We start from the raw sequence: 19,407 nt of genomic DNA, 5'->3' as shown, positions 1-19,407 counted from the left end.
GAGAACTTTAAATGTAACGGAATCTGTCATTTATTTGTCAAGTGTAAGTAGTTAATCTCAAAATAATAGACAAATCATCTCTATTTCAACACCTCTAATCCTATTGTCTGAGGTAGACTAACGTATTGGGTATGTACATGTACGTGATGGATATGTATTTTATAGATTGAATGAATGAAAGAGGGAGTGTCTGAGGGAGAGTTTACAAGCCATCTGAGGTGATTTTTGTCAGTACTTGTGCGAGTGTGCATTTGGTGTTCAAATCACAACATTGGTAGTCAATGCAAAACTCGCATCTTGGTTTTAGTAGGTGCAAGTGTGGTGACCTGTTTATGGGTGAAAGATGAATTTGTTTGCGCCACGGTTCCTGGGTATGAGTTCAACAAAACCGTTACTGATCACCTCGTCGTCCGACTTCCTCGAGCGTCACGGAAACACAGCGGAAACTATAGTTGTCAAGTTCTGGGCTCTAACATCGAGGGCTTTCAAACGTGTGAATTTTTTGTCACACCTGATGGATTTACAGGTAAATCAACACAGCTTAACAGTTCATTGTGTTCGCCCGCACGATTTATATGTTAGAGGAGTTGACGGAACTGAATTTGTTATTGCTAGGGAACTGTTAACCGACTAAAAAGCAATAAAAATTGAAATATATCTGTCATCATGTTTATTAGAAGCAGTTCACCAACAACACACAGGCCCACATCTCATTCTGCTTCACTTCTCTCCTGATGCCTCTGTTCAAGTAACTAATTTCTCTAACTCCGTCTCGCTGCTTTCGAAATAAACAGGACACATCTTGCCCTCGATTAGCAGATTTGTACCATATTTGCTTATGGCATTAGAAACAAGGCCTTATGATTAGGTTTGTCTTTAAAACTGGTGGGAACAGCATACCTGACTACACTAAACATCAGTATTGTCGAAACCTTCCCGCAGGTAGAACACACGAACTGTCACTTGCTACTAGTGGGCAATAAGTGCACATTTATCATGAGGTCTTCCTAATCAAAACTAAGTTTGAACACGTCATCTGGTGCTCTGAGATAGATAGAGAGATACATAGATTTCTCTCTGAGAAACATTTGTTTAAATGTTATTTAAAATATAGCAGAAATGTTTCAGAAGAAACATTGATTCATCCTTTGTCTTCAATTTCAGAGGAAGCTAACTCCAGCCCCTTGCATCTAACTACGACCCTCAGTGGCATCGTGTTGATGTTGATTCCGGTGACTCTTATCATGATAATTGTGGTTCAAAAACGAAAATCGTTGAAAAAGTGTGTGAAGAACTTAGTTTTTGGAAGTTTATTTTACATTTAGATAATTTTCGTAGGTATTATTTTTTCATCATTCACCTTCTTGAGTCAACGAATCAATGTCATTTAATAGTGAAATAAGCCGACTTTCAAGCTAGGACATAAATGAAAGATAAGTATATGTGAGTAAAAAAATTGGAGTAGAAGAGTAGCAAATCAAAGACACAATAAGTGTGAAAATTTGTGAACAGTTTAATTTTAAATAATAAATATTACTAATAATTTTATAAGAAATTTAAGATTTTATTTTGATAGTTAATTTAACCGTTTGCTACCACATCTTTGTGGCATCACATTTTTAGTCGACCTTTGAGGTAAACCCAATATTGGACTAATGGGTTGACCAAAATTTTCAAAGTTTTCGACCTAAAGCTCTAAGCATTATAAAATATCGAAACACTTGTGACACTCAGCTATGCTCTTATATGAACAAATAAAACTAATAAACACAAACTATTTATTATCCGCCAAAAGTGTTTCATTTGCTCGTCCTTTGAAAGAATAATTTTAACATTTGTAGGCCTGAACTGTACACTAAAGACGACGATAATTCTTTGATTGTTCAAGCCGACATGGCTGAAGAATGCTACATAACTGGAAGTGGTCCACTCTGCTTGGGGTGAAGATCACATGCATGCACAATTCTCCAAAATTGTCCATACAGGCAGCTCACATTTTTATGATGGCTTCCAATCTATTGAGCCCATTACCATTTGAAACACAGAAGCTATGATTTATTAAAGCAAACACTTACAGCGCATGACATACTAAATGGTTAACAGATAGTATAATTGTAAAGAGTCCTGAACATGGCTGGTAAAAATCCTTCTTTCATTCACTTTTACTTTCCGTAATAAATGAGGTGGAAACTTTTAAAACCTTATACAAGTATGGTGTATAACATCTACACCGAAGAGGCTGACACACACAGATGAATTTATTGGAAAGATTATAGCTAAATTGACAGGTAGGCAGACATTTTTGAAACGTTAGTGGGACAAATGATGTGAGCAGCATTGCATTCTGAAATGAAGACTAAAAAACAATGAATGAAGACAATCTGTCAAGTTTTCTTAGTTTTTTTAGGACAGAGAGTTCCGTTTTACCCCTCCCCTCTCTCTACATGTTCTTATGGGTCATTTTTTGCCCCCCAAAAATTCTAAATATCTTGACTTACTTTTATCATTTCTTCCTATAAGTTTTTGTCGCTAATTCATGTCATCTATGTCAATTCATGTCTGGACGCTGATACTTTACATACAGTTTTTGCATTTAATCTTTGCACATGACTACATTCCCTCGGCTAAATGATGAACTTCGGTTACAGGAAACCCGAGGTTCCTTTTGAGGGAACAGCAATGCTAACAGAAGAGGTGACGTATAATTTCGCCAATATTTAAATTGTACTTCTCTTATTAAATCCCTGAACACAATAGAAATCCCTGAAAGATTTGCATTTTATTGGAGACTTTAACTTCTATTCCAAAAGTTGAAAGCACGGCAAAGATCTACGAAAAGACGAACTAGAAGATTGGTAAACGGAAAACCAGCTTCAGGTGCTCAAGACAAAGCATCAGTCCCACGTTCTTTGCGTGCAGATTGCTGAGCATTACAATTCAACAATTCCAGATTTTGCCTTTGTAACAAGATATATCACCGTTTTATGTCCCCAAGCCCTTATATTTTTGTCTACTGTTTAAATGTTTGAAACTCTTGACTTTGGTTTAAGGGTCGCGAAGAAGCTTGTACACAGACCGGAGGAGCAGTAGAAAGTGAAACTAAAGATGACGCTTGCGACATTTGCCTGCACCTTATTTCATCACCACAAGCTGCTTTACTTGGTAAGACAAGTGTATAACAAAACTTTACAATTAACGATAGGGTTTGCTTTATTTGGTCTATTGTAATCGGCGTATTATTTATAGCTTTTTTTAAAATTATTTTTGTCTGCTATTACTTTAATGTAGAATTTTGCTTCAGTTCTGTTGTGATCTTCTCTGTAATTGCTGTCTTTAGTTAGCGCTTTGAACATTTTAAACTTAACTTCGTATAATCTTCTTCTTGTTATTCACTGTTCTCTTAACTACTCGTGTTACACATTTGGAAGAAATTTTAGACCCCCAGTTTGGAATTTTCTGCAGTGCATTTGCGACACTTACAGACAAAACAGTAACTTCAAGGAAATATTGTTTCCAAACATTTATTCAACATAATGATTCTTTTGCACTTAACTTCATGTATATGTGTCAATCAATCAATCAATCAATCAATCATCATCCATCATCATCCATCAATCATCCATCAATCATCCATCCATCATCATCCATCATCATCAATCATCATCCATCATCCATCATCATCATTAAAGGTTTTTGTTCTTAAACATTTTTTGCAGGAAGTCAGCTTTTTCTAGACTCTTTGAAACAGAAGACAGGGGCCGATGTACAATTTGACGATGATCTATTTGATGTCAGAGGCATGCCAAGTGTCACCATCCGTGGCTCTCGATCCAAAATAGAGGAAACACTCAAGCTCATTAGCAAGGTTAGTATAACAAACAATTATTCCAGAACTGATTTTAAATGAAATAACATGCAGTACACCTCTAAGGGTTTCGCTAAAGACGGTTTGGTGTATGGGATAATGAAATAAGATAATACTTTACTTAGTCGAAAATAATATCAATCTAGCTGCCTTTCCTAAAATTAACTTTGTAAAAATCTTTTAACAATTTTAATTCTTTTACATGAGTAACAAAACTAAGGACTTGATGTGAAAAAATTCTTTTGATCAATAGGTGCAATGACCTCTTTTTGTTGCAAAAAGAAATCGTATGTTTTGCGATAAATACATATCAGTTCGACATTTCTATTTAAAACTGAATGAGTTTTACAGACGTTATTCCAGAGGGGACGTAGAGTTCAAATGTTATCTCAAATTTTCTAGTCGAGTTCTGGGACATTTTTCTTAAAAGGTCCTATGTAAGCAATAATTGTATCCTTTTTATCCCTTCTCTTTAACGTTTTTTTTTAATGATCTCTAAGATATTTTTCAACATCCACTCTAGTTTCACAGCAGGACGCAAATCCCTGAAGAATAGGGGCTGCGTTAGCGACATCAAACTTCTCGTTAATAGAAGTAATTTAAAATAAAATAGCATAAAAACGTTAATCAAAAGATGACACTAAAATGAAACTAAAAAAAACAACAACTAAAAAATAGCTTTGATGATGAATCTATCTGCTTGAACTTTCCTGTGAACAGCTACAAAAAAAAAGTAAAATAAAATAAAGGTGAGCAGTAGCTTCCTGGAGGTGTAGATTGCATAGATAGATGTCTTGAACTTTCAAAAAAGCCGTCACTGTTGTATGTAATCAAGATCCTGGTTTGTGAGTTTGTTGAAGTAGTTTAAATATTTTCAGGGTGAATAATATTTTGTCAATAATTATTGCTGAGGGTGGTGGTTCTCCTGCTGAAGATAATGTGCTACTGATAGTTATCGTCATAGTAGAAGGAGAATGATTGTATAACGCGGGATCCCCAGCACGTGGCAAAACTGCTCTTCACATTACCTGTCTATGAATATGGAATGCAGCTGGTAAAGAAGGGGGTTTAAATAGTATTACTTTCTCTTTTACCGAAAGCAAACATGCGGATACACACATACGAACCATCTTAACATAATTCCTTTTAAGAACAAAGAAAACAACTAGAAATTTTGATTTTAAAATGCCAACCATATCCGCGACATGCAGACGCCTGAAGCTATTTTCACGATGCCGTACTATGACAAGTGAACATTCTTTCGTCCAGGCTCGGAAGCGACTTTTCCATTTCCTTATATTAACTTTAAATTCCGCGTGATGCCATGTTTTTTTCACATTCATCACACAGGAAAACATCTTAACACAAGTCGAGACATTCTGGCTCCAGTGGGTTGAGGCCGCGTTCCCTGACCTCGACTCACGCGCCTACTTCCTGCCTCCTGTCTACGTCAACCGCGTGCCGATGACTAGACAGGATGTTAGGATCATTCAGTCAGCACCTGAAAAGGTTTCTCAGTTCAAACGAACGGGAATGGCTTCTTTTACTGATACGGTGCCCAGTTCTCAAAGTCGCTTTTACGACAATGATGTTAGAATTGATGCAGCCTTGCAGCGGGTGCTCGTCTCTTTACTAAAAATGTTCGAGGAGAATAGAGAAGCTTTGGTTGGACTGAGCAAACTTCTGAGTGAGCATTGGTACGCCACCGAAGTCGATCAACTACCTTTTCCTAACAGTCTCTATCATGCTCTGCTATGGACCTGGAGAAGAGGAATGTTTGATGTGATTCTCATTCACCGACATTACGGATTAATCATCTGTAAAGTAAAAGCTTTTGGTGAGAATATAAAGGAAATGAAGACGCCACAGAAGTGTGTAGACTACAACATTAGAAAGAAACTAACCCATGCCGTGTCACAGCTGGACAAGGCGGAGGCCATGTTGTCTCACCTGGTGTCCGACATCGCTCCCGGTCTGCGCATCACTAAGACCATCGCTTTCCCCAACCTCACGACTCGTCAACTACAACACGCCATCTCCGGCGATTCACAGCTGATTGAGGTCAGGATTATGTCTTACACAAAGTATATATATATATGTGCATGCAGTATTTATCAAATTTCGGGCTTTTTTAAATCTTAGTTTCACTTTACAGTAATAAAGATATTAGAAAAAGAAAAACAAGCTGTTGTAATGGCGAATAAAATTAACGAGTATTATTACCTATTGTCCTTACAGGAAGTGAACATAGCTGGTTCCCCGTCACTAGGAAACGGCTTCAAAAACACACATTTCAACGTCTTTCCTCCCACTTCATGCATCCTTAGCAGTTTTTCTAGTCATCAGCTGTTAGAGAACTGTGAGCTCTTTCTCCAATCGAGTAAACATAGCATGAGGCTGCGGGTCCCCATTCCCCGACAGAACCATAAGGAAATGAAATCTCAGAAGATATACTTGTGAATGTCTAGAATCACCGTTAGAATAATGCGGAAGTGCATTTCTTTTTCTGTTCTCCTGGAAGAACAATAAGGCAATCGATACCATCAGCTCGAAACATTTTCACTGTGTGTGCATTTTAAGTGTTAATAAACTTTACATGTGCAATAAAACTCCATCATTAACAATATTTCGTTTTTTAATATGCATTTTACGTGTTTCTCTGGAATATTGATGTTCTTATTTATATTTTTTTGCTTATTTTGTGAATCACCGTGCAAATAATTCATGTCAGTTTGCTGAAGATGTGCAGTCTTTGAAAACTGAGTTCAGTCTCATTTGTATGCTATTTATTGAGCCTGAATAGGAAACGACCAGTTTCAAGAAACTCTTAGATATCTTTCAGTCTTGGAGGTTGCTCTAAATTATAATCTAAGCATTTTTATTTATAATAGCACACACAAGAGTGTATGTAACCGATCATGTGGACATATCTTAACATAATTGCAATCATTATTGCACACACGAGTGTACTATTTTTAGATTATCCTTTCATAAGCACGCAAATATCTGATATATACTCACCCTGAAGCAAGCACGAGATACTTTCATAACATAATATAAAGTTGAATGCCGAAAGGTAAGTGTAGACTACATGCTTTATTTATCTAAACTAGGAGGTTTTTTTTCCCCAATGGTACAATGAAAATTCAATTCTGTTTTGTCAAGAAAACATACTTCCATTTGATTCTTTTATAAAATAGAGTGGATAGAACGGTTGTACACGACATTTAATTCGTGTTTTATATCTGAGTTAAAAGAAAATTATCTCTGTAAGCGACTTCACGCAGTAGATGCAGCTGTCTGCTGTTTGCTTCGACTGCTTATTTGGTTATTTTCATTAGGTTGAAGGATCTGTTTCTGTCCAGGATCTGTGTCGATGTCTGAGAACATCAAACCCCGCCGACATCCCAGGTCTGTGTCTGTGCTGTGATCAGTTGTCTGACCCCAAGACCCCGTGTGACGTCAGTAGTCACGTGCTGAGGGAACTCGGACACTGGTGGCAGCGACGTGTGGCTGGGGTTGGACCTGACAGTCACATGACCTTTGACCTGTACAAGACACTGGTAGCGAGGTGTTCACTCTCATTCAACTTTCTATTTGATACAAAAATGAGTCGATGACTGAAAACGAAAGCATGGTATTTCTTGTTAATAGAAGACAAAGTCAGGATTTGACTTATTCTTACAAACAATAACTTCTGATTATCGGCTTCTTAGCTGCGGCTTAGGTAAAAAGTGAAACTTCCTTCCCTATGTTATATCTGTCACTTACCCGCCATTAAGTTGTGACTGATTGCTTGCGACCTTTAGTTGACTCTGGGTAGCAATTTTAACACAGAGTTTGAATGTAGAAGACTTTGATGTCTAAATTAAATGTACCACCACACACGTATATTTAAATGTAAATACTTAAATATAAGTAAATGTACTATAGAACATGTAAAAAAAGAGAACGCAGAACCATCCTAGGCGAATGTATCCTTTGCTTTATGGTATGGTTTGTTTGTTCTCTGGATGCTTACTTCTTCAAGTGTATTACATATTATATTACAGTTTAAAAGATAAGTTGCATTTTCGTTAAAAGTCAAAGGTGTAATCATCTCTATGAAAGTAATTAAAAGAAGTTTGATAAGGCACGGAGTATCTGGCCCTATAAAAAGTCATATTTACAATTATTGATACAGACGATCCTTTTTTCTTGAAAAAGTGATAGACATGCTTCTTGATAAGTGATGAATACTTTAAAGTTTCTTGGTAAGTTCTATAGTTGTTTTCTAATAAGTTATACAGATTTTTTATGGTAAACCTCACTTCTTTTTTTGTTAAGTAGATTTATAACATTCATTTTTTGTTATCAGCGATTAAGATGTTTCTTGAAATGTATCTTCCTCTCGTTTTATAAAAGCAAAAGGTATTGCCGAAAGATGTCAGATGCTATCATTAATAAATTCTTGATAAATAACTTTGTAATCCCAGACAAAGACAACTGTATGTCTGTGCAACAAATTTGTTTAAACCAGATTTCTCTTAATGTCAGAACGTGAATCTAGTAACCGTCGCCTGTTGTAGTCTAATGTCTCTTTCTTACACACACAGCGATGACACGGTTGTATTTTCCATGAGTGACTGGTTTTAGGGTTCCACGTTGCTTCAAGCTTTCTTTCTCATGTATATTTTACACACATACACACGTATACATTTATTTGAAAAATAAAATTGCAATCTAAAGTACTAAAGACTGGGAAAGGCAGTTGCTTACCAAAAGGTAGAGAACATGGGGTACTTCTTTGACTATTACGTTTCAGTTTGCTGGAGCAGGTAATTAGCAAGAGATGATTCTCAAAAACAACTTGCTGGTTGGTCGGCTGTGCATCTGTCTCGTGCTGAAAACATTATGTGACCACGAACTCCAGCTTATCTATATATAGGAAAACATGCATTTGTACTTGATACGTTTCCTTGACATTGATATTATAAGGTGCGTAACCTGTGGATTTAAGCTCGCAGCCATCTTTTTTTACTAAAAATGACTACAATTTTTTTTTCTGAGCAATAGAATGATGAGTTCATACAAATGCTGTCAATAAAGGTAAACCTTTAAGATCTACCTGAATGTTGACATGGAAGAAGTTTCTGACATAGGAAGGAGATCTGTCAATCAGAAAGCCTGTATTCTATCATGTACAAATTTTAAACCTGTAAAGTCAAGATATAATAATAAGATAATACCTTACTTCAAAGTTATGATAATATTAATGTTGTATACAAATACGCAATCTCAAATAACAACACATTTAACCAATCGTTTTGAGAATGGTGGTGATTGGCTATTCAATTTTATTTTCTTTGTATTTTCCTTATGTAAAATATTTTGAGGAGATTTTTTGTCTAGGAGTGTCAATACAAATATGGATTTAGCACTGTGTCAAAGTGCTTGAGAAATGGATTGTAAGAATCAGAAATGAACACGTTTTGGATTTGTGCATACCTGTCGTTCCTGTCAGGTCAATTTGATGCCTCTATAGTCTATAGTATATCCATATGAACGTAAACATGTGGTATTATATATATTGCACTGGAATTACGTATTTTACATCTCTTACAATGGTGTTTCATGGTGGCTAGTGGTGTTATTTTACATGAAGTCCGAGGCTGATGTGAAGAAGCAAAATAAAATTTCTTACTTAAACTGTCCAATGCAACTGAAAATATGAATCAGCTGAGTTCGTGCTTGGCGAGAATCGACGTCGGTGTGTATGAGCAGACTTAACTGCTTACTTAGTTTTAGGGTCAAGACCTGTCGTCCTTGGTGGGGATTCCCTTCCTTCATTGATTGTTTAGAGACAAACAGCAAATCAACCATTGCCTTCTTAAGAGCGCATCGTTTTGTGTTTGTTTCCATTCACTACTGAAACAATTTCACAGAGATTTGCCTGAGTGTGAAGATGAAAGCATTCAACAAAACTCTAACAAGGAAGAAAGATCGCACGGCAAATTGGAAAACCGTGCGATTCGGCTTCTCAGTTGAAGAGCATAGAGGCCCTGTTTGAGCCCATATTAAACACAGACTGAGAAGGAAAAAACTTAAAGTTTGGGGAAAAAGCTGGAAGTTGCAGCCTATGCTCGTGATGAGCAAAAAAAAAAAAAAAAGAGTGGGGCCAGATAAAAGAAAGTGGTCCCACTTTATAGCTAGGGCCATCGCATACATCAGCACTATGAAAAGGGTTAGGGGTTAGAATTTGCTTGTTTCCCTTTTTTTTCTTTAGGTTGTTGTTGCTGCTGTTGGTTTTTTTATTAACTTCCATAAACCAACCAATGAGTGTATGTAAATAATAGACACTATAATGAGAGGAATGTTCATAAACATGTATGGATATACTTTTAATATCTCAATATCTCTTAGAAGGTGACAGAATAAGGAATCTTGAATCTTGTTGTGGTCTTCATCATTAGGGTCTTCTAAGTTCATTATGCATGCTCAGCTGACAATTAACATGCTCTTTCCTTTTTATGAATTGCTCAGTGAGGATTGTCGTACACTATGCTAGGTTATAACTACTGTAATGTACCACAGTGTAGTTTATCAAGGGAAGCCATATTTCTTGACACATTTACCTTAAGTCTAAACATTTGACCCAAAACAAACACTGACTGCTCTAAACAAGGAATTGATGTTTCCATAACAGACCTAAAACACAATGATAAGGATTTTTTTTAAAAAGAGGTTGACTTTAAAGCAGCAGATTCATCAGAGTGTAGCAAAATGTCAATATTTTGGGAACACCCAGGCCTTAGAATCAGCACTGCAGACAGCCTGTTGACATAAATGGAAATGTATAACTATTCTTTTCTCTTATTAGTTTTAAAAGTGCTTATAAACATGCGTTCATAAAACTAATAACAGGAAACTACTAGAGAAAAATTAGGCAGCAGTAAAAGGCTAGTAATTGGGCAAAAGTTTTTTTCAGCTGTGTAAAACAAATCATCTTGCAAAGTGATACTCAGCAGTATAAAGCATAGTTTTGACTATTTGTGAACACCTTAAAGTAGGGTAACACATGCTCTGAGAACCATTATGATGCAACCTTTTATAAGAGAATAGCAATCTATTATTGCATGTCTGTCTACAGCACTGTTGTTATATATCAATCTCCTTCATAAAAATGTATACATATATAAATATTGATGTCAGTGTTACATGCTTTATTAAATGTTTGTAAATATTATAAAGCAATCAAGTAAATATTTTACCTTATCATTATCAGAAGGATTAAAATTGTTGTCTTAACATTTGAACATGAAGTAAAAACAAAGGACGAGTAGACTTTCTGTCGTTGTGGTCCCGATTCGAAGTTTCGAGGTGGTAAGCAAATTCATCTACCATCTCTAGAATGTCATGATGATGAAATCTGAACTTTTGATACACTTCTATGTCGTCGTGTATATAAATATACAGCGCAAAATATTTATTTGAAGATTCACCGTGACTGATTACGACCCGATGAGTGCAACATTTTTTCTTTATGCTCTTGAAGTTACACTAACGTGCAATGTATGATTTAAATGTTTTTCACCATTTATCCGATGTTACTGACTTATCCAATGAAATAATCTTTATCTATGAATAATTATTCATGATCTGGTGAACTGTTTTTTTTTAAGTATCTTTTAAATTATTAATCTGTCTCATGGTTTTCCTGTTATTAAAATTCCCTTATCTCCTCTAGTTAATTTCTTAGTATGTCCTGGAAATTGGTGATGCTTGTCACCACGACAAAGGTACAGTGCAGGGCGATAAGCTGCGGTCCACTCATCCACAAATTTGCTTAAACCGCGTAAAAATCCTTGGATCCCTATTTTTTTGACAAATGTCCGTGAGTGACATGCTATGCACTATCGCAGATTATTTAAATGCCGGCTTATAACTTCAAAGAGGTAATAATCATCAGATTAGTCTTTTATTTATAAATAAACAATAAAAATAATTTACAGTGAAATTCAAATAGTAATCTGTTTTATTCACGTTAAGTGTCGGCGTGATGGAGGCCCCCATTGTAACCGATTGACAACTTGGAATGACAAAATGTCAAGAGAAAGTTTAAGCTTCTGACCTGAAAGTCTTCTTCATTCAGTGAAGGCTTACGACTTTCGTTATTGTGTGCAGTAGTGTATTTGTTTGCTTTGTACAAATTTTCTAATTTTGGTTTTGTCTTCATAATTATCTCATATATTTAATGCCTTTTGATTTATTTTATTAGTGCCTTGGGTATAGTACCTTGGTGTTTATATATTTTCTTTCCTTTTGAAAACATATTTATGTAAATCTAGAATTTGTATCTGTTGCTGTAGCTTAGCAGTTCCAGATAATTGGGATAGGAATAAATGAGATAATTGAGTTGCCAATAATTCAATACTTTTTAGATGGGCTGAGACAGATTTGTATTTAATTGAAGTATATATTTGGTATCATTATGAGACTTTTTCTTTGATGGTTAATTTAATTCGAATGTAATTTCAAACCTGTGAATTTGTAAGATTTTTTTACATAAGATGATTTTTTTCATTCAGTTTTGTTTTTAACTCTTTCTATTTCTTCAGATTTATTTGTTTTACATATAATAAGAAATAACTGGGTTAATCATCTTAATGCCTCCTTCATTTGATTAGTTTCGTTGCCTTTTTAGTTTTCTTTCTACAACTCTTTTGAATGCTGGTTTAATCTAGGTATTTTTCATTCTACGGTCGGTGTAATATGAATGTTGAAATGATTATTGGTAATGTTTGGTTTGTGATACTGCTGATTACTGTACTACAACTTTTGTGTCATTCGTGATATGAGGGGTAGCCATGTGGATTCCTCTGCGGTCATCTGCAGGTGGGTTTTATGCTTTGTAGCGACATTATGTCTAAATTCTAATAATTGTTTTCTTGTGATGCTCTTCACTATTTTTTCAGCGATCTTAGTCGATAAGGTGTCTGTAAAATGGTACACAGATGTGTGTATAATGTTTGCTTTTGGTTTTAAAAAATTATTTGGTTGCAAAAGCAAAATTAAATTATAGTAAATTAGAAAGCAGAAATAGAGATAGTTATCTGGAGGAAACTTGTAAATAATGTTTTGTCGAAAAGGAATCTCCAGTATTTAGAGTGAAGTACCTCCCCTAACTGGCTGGAGGGGGCAGAGCTCTGCTGTATTTATGTTTTATCGTTCTCGTGTGGGACTTGTTGCTGTGTGTGTTTGGACGGGCCTGTCATTATGCGTGTGGAGAGTGGTGTTTCTTCCTTTCGGTGGCTACAGCTCCTTTTCGACATGCAGACTTGACCATCGGCGAAATTCTGCGAGCTTGATCTTTGTTGATTAGCGCGTGCTGGGGTCATTGGTCGTTCCAGTGGGTCATTTGTGTATTTCGGCTTGTAATAAATGTTGGATGTTGGGCTACAGATTGTGTTCATGTTGTGTGTAGACGCTGACCTTTGACTTATGGTACACCGTCTGCTACACACCTACACCATTGTGTTCTGTCATCACCTTATTCACACCACACACAGCGGGTTTCAGATCCTTCTCCAATGTAGCCCCGCTTTTGTGGAACTCGCTTCCCCTTTCGACCAAGGAGTCTGATAGTTTTGCATCTTTCAAGAAAAATCTTAAGACTCACTTGTTTAAACTTTTTTGAAGTTTTCATTTGACCTGCAGTTTGGTGGCTGCTGGGATCACCGCGCATTGAGCGCATCTTTGTGATGCGGATACTAGCGCGCTACAAAACTACATCATCATCATCATCATCATCATCATCATCATCATCATCATCATCATCATCATCATCATCATCATCACTTGTCATTTGTGAATCGCCATGAGCCTGCCTATAGATCAGGGTGAGGCGCTATAAACGCTAACTTTTAACTGTATTTTATTCCAGAATGACAGTATTATACACACAAAATAATCAACATAAACTTTATTTTTGTATTGGATAATTTAAGCTGGTTGAAATGGCGACATTTTTAATATATTATATTCTCTGGTATAGAACCTAATCCTGCTGTAATGCTATGAGCTATTCTCCACGATCACAAAAGTAGGGTGTTCGCAATACACCTTAGATTACACATTATTTAAAATCTGTCTTGTGCTGTTTTTAATTAGCATTAGAATTTTGTTGAGTTTGAGGTGTAGTAAATTTCGCAGTAAGGTTTTCTATTGTTTATTTCATTTTGGACAGCATACAACTTTGTGTTCTAGGAACAGCAAAATATCCACATGGCTCACTCAAGGCAAGAAGTATAGTTTGTGTTGGTTTTGTGGATACTTTTACTTTTTGATAGTGTTCTTAACACTGGATTGTGCTTATTTATTTTTCTTGACTGTGAATAATAACCTTAATAATTCAAATGTGACTACTTTTGTTTCTTACTATTGTGACTGTTGCCAGCATGGAACGTGTGTGTAAGTAAGAATACAGAAAAAACAAGCTGGTCGTTCCAGGCTGCCGGACTGAAAAATTCGAAAATTACAGAAAAGAATAGGAACTTGTTTAATTTCTAGCTAGTTTCAGGCATTATTCTTGGCAATTATCGTTCTAACACTATGTTCATGGAGTCTTATAGCCTTATGTGTACATTTAGAAGAATATGCAAATTGTTTTTGTCTGGAGTTAGTAGTTAGAATGAGTGATCATGCTCATATGCTGATATCTAAGTCTTACTGTAAAACAAATGTAATCAGTCTATAAGAAAGAACCGACTTTATTACTATTGAGCTGTTACACGTTGCGTATGACCAGATATGAAGATCATAATCCTCTTGGAGGACAAGCATTTGCCTCGTTTTATATTAATTAGTGTTTACAGCTGAGGATATGATCAAGATTAGGTATGTTAAAGTGGTCTTACATTTAATAAATAAAAGTTCACGTTAGCTTGTCTTTACTTTTTTCGTGATATATAGAGAATAGCAAGAGCTGTAAAGCACGAAGTGAGCCAAACGACCATGTAAACTTATTTTTAAACAGTTTAAAGTCGGCCTGTGGCATTGCCTCTAGTACCTTACTACAAGATATTGTTATTAAAATGATAACTGTGGAGGTTTCTGTAAAGTCCCACATTTTTTGTTGTGACCATCAGAACTCACGCTTACAAAAATACACATATCATACATTAAAAAGACTGTAACAATTAACACTGAAATAATGACACAAAAAGTAGCTATGGGTAATATAAATCACATTATTTTCGAAATCTTGTGTTTTATAATTATTTCCTAATAAACACTGAATAGTCCAACTTTACATGTAGTTAGATAGCATTGAAAAAAATGTTTCGGAATGTTTAAATTTGCATCTGTAGGTTAGAGTTTCCTATGTCCTAATAATTGAGACCAGTTCCGTGTGTAGTGTTTGAGGAATGTAGTAGTTCAGAAGCTACACTGTTTTGTTCAGCAAATTTCACGGTGCTGGATTCAGTTTTCTAAGTATACTTTTGCAGGTTTTTGTTTGACATATTTTAGAATATCTTAGTATAGTATATGATTGTAAACGCCAAGGCAGAATAGTCGCAAGAAGATTTTATCATTCTGGCCATATTCTACACACAAAATACTTTGCACTGTGAAGGTACTGACTGTATGCTCACTGAGTACGAACTCAAAATACCAGCGGATACATCTCTCCTCATCTGGAAATAGGTACAATATTTTATTAGAGTCTGTACAACGATTTTCTCCATTTAACTCAGTTTAAATAGAAATAGTGATTCGTGTTTCCAACCGTGAACTGACAGCAGCCGATCAAGAGCTCACACCGTCGTCTGCAACAGTCGAAACAAAACTTTTTTTATGTGTAAAGTACATGCAATGTAAATTTAAGGTAGTGGGGATGAGATGGGGTAGATCCACACATATCTATCACTTCGGTGTCCAGCCATGTAAAACAAACAAAAGTAATGATGCTGGCTGTAACGGTAGCACCAAAGTTCCCCCTAAGTCACGTGACCGCAGACTAACTGTCCTCACATGTTTTGATGATGTCACATAAAACTGCTCACTGGTTTTTCTTTCTTTTAACGGCTGTTTTAGATGGTGAGCAGTTCGGAAACTCCCGATAAACTAGACTAACGATCTGCTTGTAGATGAACATCAAAGTAACAGTAAGCAGGACGGGAAGTCCCGATAAGGTAGACTTGACCTTAACATCCGGGTCATCAGTCACTCGTGACTGGATGTGAGTGTTTACACAGAGAAGGAACAGCGAGGTCAGTCACTCATTATATTTACCTGTAGTTTTAGAGGAATATAGAAATAGTCTCTGTCCTGTGTTACTGTCAGCACTTAGTAATATCATGGTCAGGCAGCAAATACATTCATGTCATCAAAATACACTTCCGGTTATCACACCACAGACATACACAGCCTGAGGAGATCAGGAACCTTGTCTGTTGACCCCTAACTTCTGTGAAAAGTCCAGCATGTGATTATTAAGGAAACATTTATTCATTACCGCCTTCAAAACTATTACCAGACATTACCTGCCAGTGAGACTGGAGTTCGAGGGGTTATCTCCCTTTAAAGGTATTTAGTATGAAGGTTAAAACACAAACTAACAAATGTTTGTCATTGTATAACAGGTGTCATAAAGATCCAGCAGAACACAATTTAGCAAAATGGTTGATTTCATCTCCCCAGAAAGACCTCTGTAGTGGCTGCCTCCTACAGGTTTGGTCCTGTGTAGGGAGACCACAGCCATGTCTAGTCACCTGCCACCCGTTTCACAACAGGTGAGAAAACGTCATCATAACACTGAGTGTGATTTGTCTAGTTTAAGGTGGTCACGTGTAACTGGAGGAAAGTAATGCATGATCCGTTTGTAAGATGTTGTGGGCATCCGTGTAGATTATACCTCAGACAGAAGGGTGAAGCTGTATTTACCTGAAAATCTTTCAGAAGTTAAAAATGGAAACATTGCTTTATTAACAAGTTTATGATTAAGTATTTTAGTAGTACTATTGTGCTATCATTATATTTTAATGTTATCCCTTTTTCCTGGATTCTAGTACGATTTCAATCTTTAATCTCTGTTTCTGTGGTCCTAGTAATATTTTAATATTTTAAACCAAATTTTGTGATCCTGAAGCAATTTTTTTTGGTATTTCAAAAGTACAGTCTTGGTGTAGTTGTAATGGCTGGTAGCATCATATTCTTGCTCATCTGTAGTCTGTTGCATGCAGCTTTTCTCCTCCATTGTATGTCAACCTACAGGGTGATCGTCCTAGTGGGGCAGGTGATGATGGAGACGATGCCAGTGCGATGACAGGAGCTCGTAGAGACGGTGGAGGTCGTGTGAGAGTTTACCTGCACGCCGTGACTGATAAACAAGTTTATTTCTTCACTGACAACAGTAAGTTGTATTTTAAATGAAACATTTGAGCCACCCTAAGACTATGGTTTATGTTGTCATTATAAAATTGGTCACAAGAACATTTTATTGTAATGGAACGCTCTGTTTGACTCTTCCAAACTTAACTTTTTTTTTTTTTAATTTTTCCATTTTTCCTCCTTCTGCACATTCCATCCCTTTCTCCTGCCTCTGACTTTCTACTCACTTCTGACAGTTTGGGAGACATGCAAATCATGACTTTGCTACATTATTCAAGTTTCTGTTTTTCTTAAAAATTTAATTTACAAATTTTTCTTACAAATTTAATGGTTCTTCCTTGCCGCAATCCCTGTATATCCTGTTGTCAGAGAACATGTCAGTGAAAGCAGATAAAGAAGGAAAAATGATGATGATGATGATGATGATGATGATAATGATGATGATGATGATGATGATGAGGATGATGAGACAATAAAGCGTCAAGAGAAGGAATTACAATTAAAAATAAAGTACACATTTTTCTTGTTCCTAAGGAAACAATCACCCATTCCAAGAGGTCAAGAATGTGACAGGGGCTGATGTAGAGTTGGACCAGAATCCCTCACCTGTACCAGGGATAAAGATTGTCCTCATTCGTGGTCTTCCTTCTCAGATCGAGGCTGCAGTCAGATTCATCAGTGAGAAGACTGGCGTTAGGGTAAGTGTGTGTGTAAACCTTTCGCCATTTCTCACGATCCTTTACCGTATTTGAGGTTTTACGACAGGTCTGTTCATACTGCATCCATCTTCTCTTCTTCTCACTCCTACATCTCCTTCTTTCTGTTTCCATACCCTAACCCCGTGACCTCAGTTAATAGCAGATGTCTGTCGGCAGTGATAAAAGACAAAATCAAAGCAGGTTTCAGTAATGTTTCATAACAATGTTGGTGTACAGGAGACCATCTCAGACCAGGCCCAGAAATTCTGGCTCCAGTGGGTTGAGGCCGCCTTCCCTGACCTCGAGTCACGCGCCTACTTCCTGCCTCCTGTCTACGTCAACCGCGTGCCGATGACTAGACAGTCAGTTGCTGGTCAGGATGTTCTGGTTCTTCAGTCAGCACCTGGACAGGCCGGTCAGTCTTATCAGGGGACAACAGCTTCATCTGATGTCCCTCAAGGCTTAATTCTTCAGCCTCCTGCTGTTTATGACAGTGATATCAGAGACGATGCAGCCATGCAGCGAGTACTCATCTGTCTACAGACAATGTTTGAGCAAAAGAAAGAAGCTGTGGTTGGAATAAACCAGCTGAGGTTCGGACAGTACCTTGGTGAACCTTGTTACTTTGCTGCGACCGCTCAGCTCCCTCTTTCCAAAAGTTTACCTAAGGCTTCGTTAAGAGACAGACAGGGAGACTTTGATATACTTCTTATCCACAGAACCTACGGTCTTGTGGTCTGTGAAGTGAAGTCTTTTGGAGAAAACGTGAAAAACTGTGAAATGTCACATCATGAAATGTTACTCAACATTAGGAAGAGACTTTCACTGGCTGTAATATCTTTAGACAAGGCGGAGGCCATGTTGTCTCACCTGGTGTCCGACATCGCTCCCGGTCTGCGCATCACTAAGACCATCGGCGTCCCTAATCTCACAGCAGGTCAGGTACAACAGGCTTTAGATGACGACCCCCAGCTCACTCAGGTAGGTATTCTACAGGTTAAGAAAAAAAAAAAAAAACTAGCCTTAAGGTAAATCCGGTCTCTAACATCTCAATGCCTAAAGACCAAAATATTAGTGGACTATCTTTGATTTCTCTGATTGTGTTACAGGACCTGTGTCGGTGTCTTGGAACAACAGACCCCGCTGCCATCGCAGGTCTGTGTCTGTGCTGTGATCAGTTGTCTGACCCCAAGATCCCGAGTGACGTCAGTAGTCACGTGCTGAGGGAACTCGGACACTGGTGGCAGCGACGTGTGGCTGGGGCTGGACCTGACAGTCACATGACACCTGGGGTGTACAAGACACTGGTAGCCAGGTGAGTCTATTTACCTGATGTAAAGTAACATTCACATATTTGTGAAAGCTGAATAATTAAGCGTCAATTGAATCTTCTTTCAGTCAGAGATAATTCTTGATTAAAGGACATTAAAGTGACACAGTAATAAAAAGTTTATTTTTCGCCAAGCTTCTCGC

The 19,407-nt window shown here is 36.9% G+C and overlaps 2 protein-coding genes across 12 annotated transcripts in view; both read left to right on the top strand.

Annotated features, from left to right (window-relative positions):
* The window catches only part of LOC112574798, a 24,434-nt gene extending 8,367 nt beyond the window's left edge, over positions 1-16,067 (top strand). For 5 of the 10 annotated variants that reach the window (XM_025256097.1, XM_025256096.1, XM_025256095.1 and 2 more), the window contains 7 exons: positions 308-526; positions 1,165-1,282; positions 2,649-2,694; positions 3,051-3,162; positions 3,717-3,865; positions 5,216-5,926; positions 7,231-10,014. In XM_025256097.1, coding sequence (XP_025111882.1) covers positions 308-526; positions 1,165-1,282; positions 2,649-2,694; positions 3,051-3,162; positions 3,717-3,865; positions 5,216-5,926; positions 7,231-7,485 — 1,610 coding nt within the window. In that variant the 3' untranslated portion in view covers positions 7,486-10,014. Of the gene's footprint in view, positions 1-307; positions 527-1,164; positions 1,283-2,648; positions 2,695-3,050; positions 3,163-3,716; positions 3,866-5,215; positions 5,927-6,103; positions 10,015-15,940 lie in introns of those variants that run through there. The other 5 variants (XM_025256093.1, XM_025256098.1, XM_025256100.1 and 2 more) reach the window with 5 other exon arrangements.
* On the top strand, positions 15,987-19,407 carry LOC112574808. 2 transcript variants are annotated; one of them, XM_025256120.1, is made up of 6 exons: positions 15,987-16,116; positions 16,489-16,638; positions 17,120-17,258; positions 17,771-17,934; positions 18,172-18,915; positions 19,044-19,406. In XM_025256120.1, exons 2-6 carry the CDS (start codon positions 16,606-16,608, stop codon positions 19,251-19,253), a joined length of 1,290 nt encoding a protein of 429 aa, XP_025111905.1. In that variant the 5' UTR covers positions 15,987-16,116; positions 16,489-16,605; the 3' UTR covers positions 19,254-19,406. The 2 variants fall into 2 exon arrangements, with proteins under 2 accessions (XP_025111905.1, XP_025111906.1); XM_025256121.1 differs by having other exon boundaries at positions 16,051-16,116; positions 16,547-16,638; positions 19,044-19,407.

This window comes from Pomacea canaliculata, linkage group LG11 (assembly GCF_003073045.1).
Source record: "Pomacea canaliculata isolate SZHN2017 linkage group LG11, ASM307304v1, whole genome shotgun sequence".
In the NCBI taxonomy this organism is placed as follows: domain Eukaryota; kingdom Metazoa; phylum Mollusca; class Gastropoda; order Architaenioglossa; family Ampullariidae; genus Pomacea; species Pomacea canaliculata.
This window is presented reverse-complemented; position numbering and strand designations above follow the sequence as displayed.

Excerpts from the sequence above, each read along its gene's own strand:
- LOC112574808 (XM_025256121.1), top strand. The coding sequence starts at position 16,606 with ATGTCTAGTCACCTGCCACCCGTTTCACAACAG. Across the intron at positions 16,639-17,119 it reads TGCCACCCGTTTCACAACAG|GGTGATCGTCCTAGTGGGGC; the intron begins GTGAGAAAACGT and ends GTCAACCTACAG. Across the intron at positions 17,259-17,770 it reads TTATTTCTTCACTGACAACA|GAAACAATCACCCATTCCAA; the intron begins GTAAGTTGTATT and ends CTTGTTCCTAAG.